General features: G+C 35.5%; 1 protein-coding gene across 4 annotated transcripts in view; it reads left to right on the forward strand.

The window, feature by feature from the left end:
* The window catches only part of LRCH1 (leucine rich repeats and calponin homology domain containing 1), a gene marked incomplete at its 3' end in the record, with an annotated part of 126,191 nt that overhangs the window by 90,219 nt on the left and 21,160 nt on the right, over positions 1 to 14,812 (forward strand). For all 4 annotated transcript variants that reach the window (XM_080358950.1, XM_080358948.1, XM_080358949.1 and 1 more), the window contains 2 exons: positions 1,046 to 1,093; positions 2,306 to 2,378. In XM_080358950.1, coding sequence (XP_080215076.1) covers positions 1,046 to 1,093; positions 2,306 to 2,378 — 121 coding nt within the window. The remainder of the gene's footprint in view (positions 1 to 1,045; positions 1,094 to 2,305; positions 2,379 to 14,812) is intronic.

Raw genomic sequence — 14,812 nt, forward strand, 5'->3', positions numbered from 1 at the left:
AAACACATCTTGCAAGAGCAAGTTTTTAATCATGTTACACTCTGTGTAGTACAGTAAGCACTTGTGTTATTACGTGTGTTACTAAATTAGTTCAATTCAGCATAAATTCAAAATTCTGACTAGCGACCTGCATGTTGTGAGAAAGATTAAACCTGTAACATAGGCAGAACTACCAGGTCTGTCACAAGAACATAGTCCCTGAGCACAGGAGTGCTCAAGTGTGGGAGTCCCCAGGTAGAACTGGCTGGGATCAGATCAGTAAGTTTTCTTTCTCTTTATTCTAAGTAATACAGTGATTGAGGTAATATCATGAAAGATGTCTAAAGCTGAAGGATTTTCTTTTTTTAATGCTTGAAAAGTAGCCAAGAAAGGTTATGAATCAAAATGGGTGTGTAATCTTCCGTCACATCTTGCTGACTTTTCAAAAGCTCTGTGACTGTTGGGACCAAGTGTTCCAGGTGCTGTGTTTTTATTTTCGTTTCCATGTTTTATTGATTTAAAAAAATGGCCCTAAGGAAATTATTTACAATTGAATTATAGTTTGTTTTTACTCATGATAGTTTTGTTTCTGCTGACTGAGTTATGATTAATGCAGAATTAATGATTGTATTTCATATTTATTACTGTGACTTATATGTTTCAAATTTAACTATAGAAGAAATGGCAACAAAAGGTAGCTTATATTGCAATTATAAAATAAATTGCTTATGGAATATTTCTCTCTTCAAATCTGTATTTAAAAAAAAATGATATTTGTGTATTAGACTTTTGATGATAGCTTAATAACAAAATGCATGAGACAAAATTGGATACTACATTTGAACCAACAAACATTAAATTCTTATACATGCAGTTATCACTAAGGATTGAAACAAAAAAAATATTTGACAAATCTGTGGTGGTTTTTTTAAATGGTGTTCCACTAGCAATGAAAGTATATATTATTCATGAAAATCAATTGTTTCAGTGAGCATCATGAGTAAAATATCCTGTTGTGGTATCTCATTAATATGGTTACTGAAATGTGTTGTTGTTGTTTTTGCAGAATGATATAATCGTTTGGAATACAAGTGGACAAACCTCTCACAATGAGGTAAGATGGTAGTGCCATTTGTTTGTCTTTCATGTATTTTGTATGAATGATTTATATACTAAATGAAACATGTAATTTAATATTACAGAAAACATGACTGAGCTCATCACAAACTGCTATGTGGTTTATTTGGCCTGTGGTTTATCCTTCTTGTCTTAAGGGATTTACTAGGGTATAAAAAATGCTTTCTGATAAGCTTCTTTCTGAGTTACATAGTTTAGTATAAAACATTTTTGGTTTTTACATTTTGTTTGTTCTGCCACATTTTCTTTTTTTTTTTTCTTCATTGTTCCACAGTGGTTTCTATTGATTTCAGTGCAGTTTCTTTTTGCACAGTTGTGACATGTCCTTGATTAGTTTTCAGAGAGGAGTCTGATTTTATTGATCCTATCACTCTCACAGTGCGAATCTCAGCAGAAGGTCAAAAAGGGAAACTGCAGGGAGCTCCTTATGGAGATTATTTCCCTTGGTATTTTCTCTACAGAAACAGGTCTTCTCCCTCTCCATTGCACTCTGGATGGGCATCTTGCAGATTTATGAGCATCCAGCTACCTTGCACCAGTCTTGATGATGGAACTCCTATAGTTCCTGCCTCCATTAGGAATCACTTTTTAAATAGGATTCCCATTATGGAATTTGGTTATAGGACTCATTCTATATTACCATTGGTGGTCTGATGATTACACCTCACCTTCTCTTGTGTGCTGCTGCTTCTTTCTTCCTGCTGTGACTGTTAGCCCAGCTCAGGATCAAGGGCAATCCTGCTGTGAGGTGTATGCCTGACTCCCTCTTTTCCACTTTTTAGGCAGAAGTTCAGTGTTCCATAGAAAATACAATGCAGAATGGTAATTAATTCTGTGAAAGAAAGAAATATATCTAAGGAAAAATGGATCTTTGTTTTGTTTTTCTAAATGTACTGTGCCACAAAAATGTATGTTTCATGGAAATAAGAAAACTGATAAACAATTGAGCTTATTTATAGCTAGGGGGAATATCTTGTAGTCTTTGGCCAGAAACTCATCTTTTCCAGCAAACTAATAGGATGGAATAAAAAAGAGGCATTATTAAGGGTTTAAGACTATATTGTGATCAGAATCTGGTGGAGTAGTTATAGCGTGCAGTATTGTTAACTTTTGCATTTTAATACAGTCAGTTGTGCTGAGATATTCTGGATGTTACTCTTACTTAGATTTATGTTCTTGAATTACACAGAACAAGGATAAAAGTCCGAAAATGTCTCATACTACAAATGCCACAATCCCTTTTGGCCTGAAACCACGATCAGGTAATGTGGGAAAGAAAATTAACCAATTTTGTGTACTTTTTTTTTTTTTGAGATCTTTGTTATTAATAGACATCTGGGTTTTTTTCCCATAAGAAGGCAGTAATGAAACGTTGTCTATACAACACTTAGACGATTAGGACATTCTAAGGTTATAGGTTTGAATCAAGATCAAATTTATAACAAATATGTATTTGGCACATTATATATGGATCATTTTTCATCCCTTACAAATAAATTAGTTGTTTTATAAAATTATGTGTATGTATGTTTAAAAAAATGTGTGTATTTATATAAATGCACATTTTATACATGTATACATACGTATAATCTATGCTGATATACCAATTGAAATATAATTTTTGTTTAATTGTTATGTAGTGATACAGTTTAGATTTTGTTGAATAATATATGTGAATAATTGGGCTTGTTTGAAAATGGTTACGCATTGCTTTGAAAATGGTTCATTGCAATTAATCTTTCAGTAGTTCTGCTTGTGTAAGGATCAAGCCTTATAAGAAGATTAGCTGTTTACTTCAGCCAGCAGCTGGGTTTAATGAATTTTCAATGCACTAAATCTGCATAACCATCAATCTTAGAACAAGATGTAGTTTATCTATTAAAAAAAAAAAAAACTATTGGCATATTTGAGGGCTTGGATAACAGCTTCCTTTAAAAACAGGATTAAACTCATTTTTTATCTTCTCCATGCTGAAGAAGTCAATATTGTTAAATCATCTCACATCACCTCTAAAGAATAACTGTAGGTTTTTCAGTGTGTTTCAATGTCCTAAGACTATTTCTGGTTTCTCGCATTCACCACAAATGCTTTTAATCAAATTCTGGTAAACCACTGCAAGCTTGTAGTTCCCATAGTAAAATATCTTGGCAATAAAGGCAGCGATTTCACATTTAAATATTTAAGAAATTGTACCCATAGATTTGGTGGTTTAAAAAAAAAAAGAAAGAAAGAAAAACTTCTAAAAATCAAAGAAAATGGTATTGAAACAACCTTGTTTCATGAAGAGGATATTTTAAACTTTTCATGTTGTTATGATATAAAAGTTTGACAGATCTGTTCAGTTGCATTTCTTAATTTGCTGGACTATTAAAGTCTATTCTTGTGTGTTCCTCATGCTTTCGAGGTATTATTTATCTATATATTTAAAGTGTGGGTTAAATTATGAGCAAATGAGTTCTTTCAGGATTTGGAAAAAATAAACCACAGGGTAATATACAGTCCGGTGGCAACGTTGCAATAACACCATTAGGAGAAAGCTGTGGGAAGGCAAAAGGGCCCGTGCCGTGTTGCTGCTGGCACGAGCTGTATCCTGGGTCCTGCTGAGGGAAATCTGCTGCAGGAACTGGAACCAGCGTTGTGGGAGAGAGCACAAGGCCATGATTCTTGTTCAAGTAGTAGTTTAACGTGCGCTTCTAAATCTTGGTGTATCAGTGCACCAAGATACCCTGTACCTAATGACTGGAATAAATTAAGTCAAAATAGCCTAGTGAATCTTTTCTTAGAGGATGACTAGAAAGGCTGGACTGCAGTAGTTGCAGTCCTTTGCAACAAATCCTTCAAGTCACACAATGGAAGATCAGACATGCGCAACTCCTACAGTTCTTCCCTGTCTGTACTGCAGCTGTGTATAGCCTCATTAAATACCAGTCAGTTGATTATAATCTGTGGATTTTCTCCACTGCACCAATTCAAATTCATATATTTGAATCATTTTGATTATGCTAATACTATAGTGTCTTTTGGTCACAGCTACAGGTTGTAGAAAACTCAATAATCTGAATTGTTTTTTCCTTTCAATATTATACAGTACAGAGTTACCAACCTAGAGCCATTACTGTACAATCTTTCACTTCATCACATTTGGTTTCAGTCATGTTACCTTAAATTTATACCATGGTAAGACAGGGGAATTTGGTAATGGTAAAACATTGGGTCCAACTTAAAAAGGAAGTTTATAAGCTGTATAGAACAACATAAATTGAAACCTTGCAAAGGAGCAGTGAAGCTGTATATTGTTTCCGTTCCTGCTCCCACTCTAGAATGTCTTTAAAAGTGGTATTAAAATTTGTTCTCCTAACACATAGAGTAATTTACAGACAGAAGTAGTACATGACTGAAAATACTGGCATGTTTGTGAATCCTTCATGTTTTTCCCGTTAAAGCTGGTTCACTTGCCATGTCTCTAGTTTCTTCACTGGATTTCCTTTAGAACTTTCGTTCAAGTGTTGTTGCAAATTTGAACCATTCTATCACTGTCTGGATTTGTGCTTTATTGCCATTGAGCTGGGCTAGTCTAGGAGTCCTTCAATTCTGTGATCCAGGAAAGTTTTTCAACTCAGTTTATAGTTTATTTGAATAGCCTCTTTTTTTTAATTTATTTTTCATTTAAGTTCTTCATGCCCTTATGGGAAACCTGAAAACTCATTGGAAATGAGTTTTAGCTGTTCAGTTTCATTAGGGCTTACATTTGAATTACTGGCCTCTATAAATCTTTTAAATCTGAGTGCAAGATTAAAATAACATGAAAACGTTCTAACTAAAATGTGTACATCGCGCTATGTGGAAAAAGCAGTGGCAAATTTTCAGTGAAAATATATGCAGCCGTAGCTTTCTGAAACTTGAGAGTTTATTTTCAATGTGTTTATTTTCATCTATTTTAAATGAATGTTACTTTGTATTTGACTTCCCTCTCCTCCCCCCGTCATTTCATAATGGTTTATGTCTCTTGGAAAGGTGAAAGTAAATAGATCTAAGCTTTTGGTAAGGATTCCTGGAAGTGCTTCCAGAGGATAAACCACAGCAGCTTAAACTTCGGTGTTAGTACATACTGTGTTAGTACGTACTTGTATGTGCTCAGGACTGAAGGTCCTTTTATTCTTTCATTTTAAAGCTAGGCAAAACATTGGGAAAATTCCTATCTGATGGCTGAGATGGTACCCAAAGAAAGTGTTTTGAAAAGTAATGAATGTGGTTTGACTTCTTCACAGATTCTTTTCAATGGACAGGTGTTTACATACAAGGTAAAAAGAGAGAGGATTTTTTAATTTTTCAGAATATTTCCTACTGCATTTTAAATACTTTCATGGAGTATGGGCTTCTCAAATTCACACTAATTTTGAAAACCTTAAAAAATTACTATTACCAGTTCTCTTAGAACTGTAGTTTTGCTCTTGGGAAGTGCTTTTGCTCTCTGAAAAGGAATCACTCAAAATAGTTAATAAATTTAAACTCTTTATGCTCGATTCATTAATTGATTAAAATGTTCAGAGTGGGGCCAGTTGTCAAAACTGAGTGTTGCAAAGTTCTTGCCACAATATCTTTAATATGCCAGACCTTGAGACCTGAACATCTACTGATATATCTTGAAGTACTGAAGAATGTTTTTTTGCTTTTGTTCTGTGCCATTTTGAGGTCACTGTGTTTCATAGTTTCCACTGAACAAGGTGACAGCAACCCAGACAAACAAACAAAAAATTGTATGTTGAGAGGCTGAAAGAAGCACTGACAAAACTCAAAATTACAAAGCAGTTTGTATTGGGAAGTGAAAAGTTGTTCCCTTGAAGCTCTTTACTTTGTATAATTGTGAACCCAGTGTCTTCATTTTGGTGACTTGTAGAGGATTTGAAGCGCAATGTGAGTATCTGTGGACATGTTTGTTTGGCTGTCTGTCAAGTTGGTTGGAACACATAATGATCATTAGAACTTGACTGTGTATTTCCCTCTTTTGAGTATTAGTTACTGTTTTTCTAATCTCTGAATCTTTGTCCCTTCTATTTGTTTTCTTCCCCTAGTGGATTATCTGTGTATTTTGGAAAATAATGAGAAGCCTCATTGCCAGCATAGTTAAGGACTGTTTATCATTTGCTGTAGATCTGTGTTCCATCACCCAGTGTTGATTTTGTTCAGTTGTGCTCTCGGGTTCAGCCGACCTGTTTTCCCAATAGCCAGAAGCAGTAAACTGGCTGTGTGAAAAGGTCTGGCTAAAGAGAGCAAGCTCGTAAACAGTGAGTGCAAAGGGAAGTTTTAGGTGAAGTTTTATATGACGCTGTCTGAATTATCATGTTAATACAGATTCCACAGAAGAAAGTCTATGTGACTAAGTTACTTATGTTTGTTAATTTGGAATGGACTTTGCTTACTGAAACTTTACCTTGGACGTTCTTCTAATATGAAACAGTTTAAACTGCTTTTTGATCTAGGTAGTAATTTTAAATTGATTTAAGGTTATGGTTAAGCATTTAGAGTAGAGGTAGTTTATAATCTCCAGTTTAGTTTGAGGAGCATGAGTGTTGCTTGCATGTGGGATTTGTTAGATAAAACATGGAAATGTACATGGGAAACCAAGAAATTTAGGGAGTTCATAATTTTTGTGGCAGAAGTAGTAAGGAACAGAATGATAGGAAACCACTTGTCATTGTGAAGGGCAGAGAAGGAGGGATTTGAATTCTGTGTCAGAAAATAGGAAACCAGTGGGAAAGTTTGAAAAGGTTGATAACATGCTGAAGGTAAGTGAAGAGGAGATATTTTAAGGATGTCAGTGTCCAGTTCTTAAACACTGTAGAATGGAGGTTTGAGGAAAGCTTGGGCAGAAGGCCTTGCCATAGTCAAAGAGAGGAGGCAAGTGCAGAGTAGATATGGTGGAGAAGGAATAAAAATGTCCAGTGAAGGATTTGACAAACAAAAAAAAGAGGTGTTGTCAGGACTAGTTAAAGGTGAGAAGGTGGAATGGATGGAGACTGTATTGCTGTACAAGTTGAGCTCCATAATGGGAGCTGGTCAGGACCTGTATGCATGTCATGCTTTTACAGTCATCTGATGCATAGTCTCCAGACTATTCGCAAGATCTGTTCCACAGACTCTTTTGCAGCCTCTATGGAAATGTGCCATTTTGCATGCTCTAGGGAGCCCAGTTGCATCAGTACTGAATTTGTGCTTATCAGAAGACTTGTCTACAGCTCAGGTTTGCCAAGGCTTGTGATGCAGACTCAGGATCACCCTTTGAAGCTATTGTATGTTTGTTCCTGTCCTTGGAAAGTCTGCAAAGGTTGCTGAGGACCAGAACTTCCCTGGGCTGGTGGGCCCATTCTGGATTTGGACTTACTGCTGGAGGAGTCAGCAAGAAATAAAGAGTGCTGCATGTATTATTTAGTGAATTGAAACAACAAGAAAACATCTGTAGTACCTGTACTTACAGGACATATTTCAACAGAATGAGAATCTAAGGCATAATGTAGTTGCTACTTATCAAAATCAGCTAGGAAGTTGTAATATAATAATATTTTCTTATAGATGTGTAAATTTTATTTGTCTTTGGGGAGGGAAGTTGTCTTATGACATAGTTGCAAAAAATACCTGTATTTGTGTTCTCCGAACTTTTTATTGCTGGAACTTCACAGCTTATATATTTACCTTATGATTCACAGAGTCAGGGTTTTTATCAGGCCATAATGTAAATATCTATGGGTACTTTTTCTTAAAATTGTTTGTAAGCAAGTTGTATGAAGTGCTATGGTTACAATTATTTTGCTAAGCTTAACAGCCTTAACTGCACATATAATGTATGATTTGCAAGTACTAACATGTAACTTTTCGTTCTTCTTATTCTGCACCATCTTTCATTCTTTTCTCAAAAATTACGCATTATGTATTAATCACCTTTGACTTACATCTTCGTCATTACCATACAATCCTAATGCCATATATGAAATGCTGCTGCCCCTTTTTATCCCCCTCCGGTCCTTACACCACCATGGTGGGACTGGCTATCACCCCCCCTCCAGCAGACCCATCCCTCAGTCTTCCTCCTATCTCCTTCAACACACTTACACAGGGCCAAACATGGGACAACTTTAGCTACAGTATCCCATCTGAAGGAGACAGTGACAATGGTAGGTGTTCCAAATATAATTTACTTAATTTTGTGTTTTCAGAAACCTCAATATATGGCAAATGCCACGTGTGGCTAAGGGTGAAAAGACAGTAAATGAGTGAGGAGTGTCACTGTTTTCAAGCCTGACAAAACAACTTTTCCCATGATATCAGCTTCAATAACTATTTCCAATATAGGTCGATTTACTTGCTTTACTTTCAAGGGTTTATAAATTTTGTACTCAAACAGCAATTAGTTTTTCTGTGGTCTTTTCTGCACTTTTTAAGGATTTGTTTGATAGATACTGGCTGTTAATAAAAATATCCTGCCCTCATCTGCAGTTAATAATGCGAGTGTATAGCTAACTTAATTAGAAGAAGAACTCATGAAGAAACAAAGCTGAAACAATCATCTAAGCAAAACCAGTGATTTCTGTCCAACAAAAACTGTTAGTAAGCCGTCAAACTTATCTGTGCATAGTGAAGGCCGGGTCCGTTAGTGGATGTTGTTACTGCTTTTGTTTTGTTTTTCTCCAGTGTGGTGTTGTCATAGTACATTGAATTTTGGAGCTGATAGGCAAAGCGGGCCATGTTGGGGCTATCAGAGTCGTCTACTGCACGAGTAGTTAAACATCAGATGGAAGAAACAGAACCTAGATAGTTAAACTGCTTGTATATACTTGATGTATTTTTTTAAAAGACAGACTGTTGTTATTCCTCTTGCTCTGAAGCAGAAGGGTGTTTAGGTATTGGAAGGCAATGAAACTGTCAAAAGCATCAGATTGAAACCAAGACCACAAATCTTGAATGATAAAAGCCAACATACTTAGTTTAGAATGCCTACATTCTTAGTTCAGTTAATGACTTGACAATACTTGTTATTGCCACTGTGTTGCTAATTATGAAACCGTAGAAGACAGCATATATAAGGAACTTGCTCTATAAGGGAAATGGGTATGTAATATAAGAATTCTTTCTAATGGTAAGTTGAAAAACTGATTTTACTTCATGATGGTATGAAGCTGATTTGATGTTTCACTGGTGAATGTTCTAACAGAGCAAAGGAAAAGCTATGAATACTTCTAGCAGTGCAGAATTTGTATAAGGTCAAAATTAAAAAAATTGTCTTCCTCCAATACTGGTTTGTCCCAGACAAAAAGTAATCTACATATTACTTTTTGCTTCTTTCTTTATTTTAACAAAAATGTGTCTTTTCTGTCAGCAGTAATCTGTTGACATTTGAGGAAAATGAGACTCGCGGAGCTGATTTTACTGGACTTAATGTTGTGTATTTCCGATAGCAAAAGTATTGACAGTTGATTTATCGAGTCAGCTCAGCAAAATGTAATTATCATAGGAAAATAATATTTCTGCAGACCTTGTCATATCTCTAAAACAGGAAGAGAAACATAGCTCTTCCTAAATGATGAATGTTCTGAGTAATAACATATGAAAGCTAATAACATTTCATTTACATGAATATGGAGTAAAATCCAAATCAGCACTGCCAGTTTTGGGCAGCTTCATGGCTCACTCGTGGAAGTAAATGGGGAAACCCATATACAAGGGACCAGAATTTTATCTTGGAGTCACACTAAGACATTCCCATATTAATGAACATTTTTTTTTCCCAGTGTATATAGGAAACCATTATAATAAGTCTGTTATAATTTCAGTACCATAGTTGCAGCATTTGAAATGTGTTTTAATTATAAAAAATCTTATCTGACTAATGTACTTTCTTCAGTGGTCAAAATTGGAAAATACTATAAATGGTACAATAAGGAATTGTATTAGTTAAGCTGTTGTTATAGGCGAGCTAAGGGAACAGTAGAGGGAAACTTACGCTGGAAAGCTAATTCAATGTCACGTTTTAATTAACAAGATAACACTTTCTATTCATGTATTAAAATTCAAGTGACTTTGTTTAGGTTTAGTATGAAAAAACACATTTTTAAAAAGTTTTACCTCCTTGAAGTTGTATATTTGCTAAAGAATTCTCTATTGGCGAAGGCTGGCTGTGACCAGGGAGTCTGAATCTGTGGAGGGCTGGATTCTTCCCTGACTTGCAGGTTACGTAGGCATTTATATCTGCAGCGTATAGTGGCAAAATATATTCCAGTGTAATTTGATGGACTCACTTCGTGCTTTTAAATTTTTTTTTCCCTCTAGGAGAAGAGACCATAAACATCCTGGATTTAAATATTAAAAAATGCGCATGTTGTTATGAACTGAGCTGTAAATTCCAGTTGCACTACACTAGTTTGTTTCTACCAGTTAGTGATAGAGCCTTAAGCTTAGTTATATTATTAATAGTTCAGTAAATAGCATGATCTATGTTAATCTAGATTTGTTACTAGATTAAATGAGCAGTATAGACTAGCTTGTGCTTATACATTTGGAAGAGAGAGATGTCTTCTGTCGTTCAAATCTTAATCCGAATGCAAATATTAGCATTTATTACCTTGGGCTCTCACAGGAGAACATTGCTTTTACAATCAAGACTGTTGTCTTTCTGTTTTAGTTTTGGGCTAAATTTATTATTTGAGGCATGTCTTCCTATGGTAGGAAGTAACCTGGACCAGAGACTGTTCTCTGGCATTGAGGTTAGTTGGCACAGCATGATTCAAATCCGTACCTAAACATTCTTACTTCCCAAAACAGGATGGCTGCATTTAAGCTGCATTTGGGGAATACCCTTTGCCTGTGCTACTCGTTGAACTGTACCTAGACATTGCATACAGAGAGATGGGTTTGCACAGATCAAAACTATACCAGGAATCAACAGCGTACACTATAGATGTAAGCAGGAAAGTGCTGTGGATACATGTACCAGCTCTGCATAGCCTGTGGTACAGAAATACCATGTGTCACTCTAACATCTTAATACTTCCTATCATCTTTAAGATATCTATCTAGTAACAGCTCTGTAATAGAGGAGGCTAAGTCCAGAATTTCTGGGAGGTTATGAGGCTTGCAACAGCTGAGTCTCCCAAGAGTAATGTCCATACTCTTGGGGAATCTTCTATTTAGCAAATAATGACTCTGTAGAGCAACTTTACTATTATTTAAGTTTGGAATAAATCAATAAATGATTAAATGAATAAATAAGTGAATTAATAATAAGTGAAATAAATAATTAAGTGAATAAATCAATCAAATGGAAGTCTCACTATAGACTTTCAGCCTGACTTAACTTCTGCTTGGCAATAGTCCAATTTTTTTTTTGTCATATATTTGTAGAAGCAGATTAAATCATTGAGCTGTTTACCCAAAGGATAGTGCTGTCAAACTAAGTACTCAGGATACTGAATTCCTTGATGTGTTATAGTGCACCTATGTGCATTCTAACTTAGTACAAAATGAACATTTTCACAAATGTTTGTGCTTGACTGTGATAATGTCAAATACATATCATGTGTTCTTAACTGTTCCATGGGTTCAGAAAGCAGAGAACTCGCTACCAGAAAGACTAAAATACAGACCTTTGAGATATGTGTGAGATATGGGCTCCCCTTGCTGGAAGACGTGTAATGCAGAGAAGCAACACTCAGCACTGCCAAAACTTCCTGTGTTAGAGCATTTTTCTTCAAATTCAGTATATAACTGAAACTTTTTATAACCAATTGGTTTGAGCGTGCTTTTTGTTTATTTTTTTTTTAATCAACCTTATTTCATTTAGAAACTTTTAACTATGGGTATCCCACTGCCTTGAGATTAGCCTGCCTCTTCCTAATGCTGCAACGTATGTCTCATTCATTAATAGACTTAAATAAGTGATGTTAATATTTACTTTTCATAAATAGATGGTTCTAGTCTGAAATCTGAAGGAAGTGTACTTGGGACATTCATATCGACTCAGCAAAGGCCTAAACAAAGATAACTGTGGCCAAACTGAATGAAGGCCATGATAATACTCCATGATACATGCAAAATTAAACATCATTTATATGAAGTACTGATTTTGTAGAGAATAGTTTGAAATGTTCCTGCTGCTAATAAAGCTACAATGGGATCTAAATATCATTTAAATATGGTATTATTCTTTGAGAATGTTTTTATTTAGGCATTTCATCTGTGAGAGGCTGTACAATGAACTCTTTCTAAAATAAAAATCTTGGAAATTGCAACTACAGTATTTAATAAATGTGATAAGAGTTTTTTATTTCACCTCTTAAAAATTTAGGAAGAGTCTTCAATAAATTGTTAGAGTTACTAATGTAGAAATTTTAATTTGGTACAATTTTGGAGTTTAATAGAAGCCTCAAGTACAAGTTTCCGCATTTTGAAAATCTGAGAGTTGATTTTTCTGTGTATGTGTTGTAGCCATTCTAAACTACATGCTTTATTTAACAACATTTTAGAAATTTCTGATTGTTTGATTTTCACCATATACAAGTTATGTCATCAGAAATTTACCAATCTATTAATTAGCTGAGTTTAAAAATCACCTGAATCAATAGGTAATGCTTTTGAAATGTGGTAGTTAAATCGGGTGTGTGGATTGTTATACTTTGTAACAGTGGCTGCAGTTGTTAATAGACTTTGTATGTTTGGGTATGTGGATATATAGAAGTCATATTTGTAAGCATGTTTCTATACAAATTGTTCAGAAGCGCATATCTGTTGATACACAGGTGCTTTGGAAATAGTGTTCTATTCCAAGCTCGCAATTTGCCTTCTACAAAGGCAAAGATTCCAGTCAGTACAGCTCTGGACCTGTTGCGTTGGAAGGCATGGCTCTGCTCCTCCTTCTGTGTGGGAGGTCAGCATAAGGGATGTTTTTATTTACAATGTGTGCACCTGCGCATACATCCTTCTGAATGGGGACACTGGTGAAGCTGTGTGGTCCACCTGGAGAAGGGAACTGAGCTGCAGGTGGTGTCTGTACTTCTGTCCTACACTTTCTCTCTAGGACACTTTCCCACTCTGCCAGCGGGATTTCTGGTGACATTAAGGACTAAAGGATGACGCTTACTAACGTGAAACTGTAATACTTAGGTGTTATATTTAGAAGCAGTTTTGTTTAACCAGTAGCCTTAAATATGGCATTTCCTGAAATTACTGATTTAACAGTAGTGGAAGGAAGCAAGTTTGGTAACTCTGGCCATAGTTAATTCTATCTTGGTGTCTCTGATAATTAACCTGAGGACATGTTTGGAGTTTGTTGCCTTGAGGTCCTTTTTCAGTAAAGAAGGGAAAGAGCAATGACTGCCTGTTGGCTGGAATGCCTTATGTAGTGTCTGTCTCTCCCTTTTGGTGAGAAAAGCAGCTTAGTTTATTCATTTTTTAACTTAACCAACCTGCCTACAATTAGATGTGATGCCTGGTGACTAGAATTGTCTGAGATTTCAAAGTATTTCTTGTAATGGAACTTCGTTTTGTTGATCGGAGTCCTAGATGCTAGAGGGTACCATCTTGTATGTTGGCCCTGAACTGATGCAGGGGCTTCATTAATGCTATTTTTGGTGAGAATGTAGATGAAATACCCTTTTACTAAGAGTTCTTTGTTTGTTTGTTTGTTTTTATTTTGTTCTGTTATGTATTTTGAGGACTGGTTTTTAAAATTCAGCCTATTACCCATATCACAACCTAAGTAAAAATTATTGATGTGCCACAATTTTTAATGAAATATCAGAATTACTGTGCTTGCAACCATGTCTGCCTTTCTTAGAGTAATTAATCATTTTTACTCCTGCTGTAGGTGCTATTGGCAATTTGTATACTTCCAGTTTTCTGATACACCTTTGGTGAATCAAGTGGCTGCTCTCTTCTGTCATGTTACTTATTGACTAGAGAGTATCTTTCTTTAATTGTCTTAAATTAACAAAATTGAAACTGAGCAGTAGCTATATATAAAAATGGAGGTTTCTAAGCTCTGTACTTTCCACCCTATTAATTGGTACATAGGGTTTCATGTTGTGTTTAGAAAGGCAGAGGTGGGAAATTAATAATATAAAATGCTTCCTTCTCTTAAGCAGCATTGTTTTCCATAATAATAAAGTTGGCCTATAGTTTAAGTGGCAAAGAGGTGACAGTTTCATCTTCTTGTTCCTCAGAACCATTCAAAACAGTCATTGATCAGAAAAAAAGGAGGGGTAGAGGTGCATTTATGCAGATTTCATGCAATTATTTCAAGGAACTGTATGTGGACAAAGTGATACAGTTGACAGAACTGTGGGTGGGAGTACTATGAGGAGTTTGTGCAATGCTGCATTTGCAATACAACTTTTTAATGTAGTCAGACTTACTGAATGGTGAAGTTGCCCACACTGGTCTGTTTGGTGGGGGGGTGGTTTGAGTTTTTTTAGTATAAACCTATCTAGTAAACAGTTTGTCCTGTGTAGGAAAATGCTTTTCACACAATTCAGCATCCTGTAGGAGAAGGATCTACTTAAAAGAATAAGAGGTGTTTCCTGCTGTATTAGATATAAACTTTTGTACAGATCAAAATCTCTACGGGACAGTGCTGCTGCTTGATGTGCTGATAAAACTTGCCTGTTTTGATTAGGATTTGATTGAAAAATTATCCACTCCAATCGTGGCA

Source organism: Nesoenas mayeri, assembly GCF_963082525.1.
Source record: "Nesoenas mayeri genome assembly, chromosome: 1".
NCBI lineage: Eukaryota > Metazoa > Chordata > Aves > Columbiformes > Columbidae > Nesoenas > Nesoenas mayeri.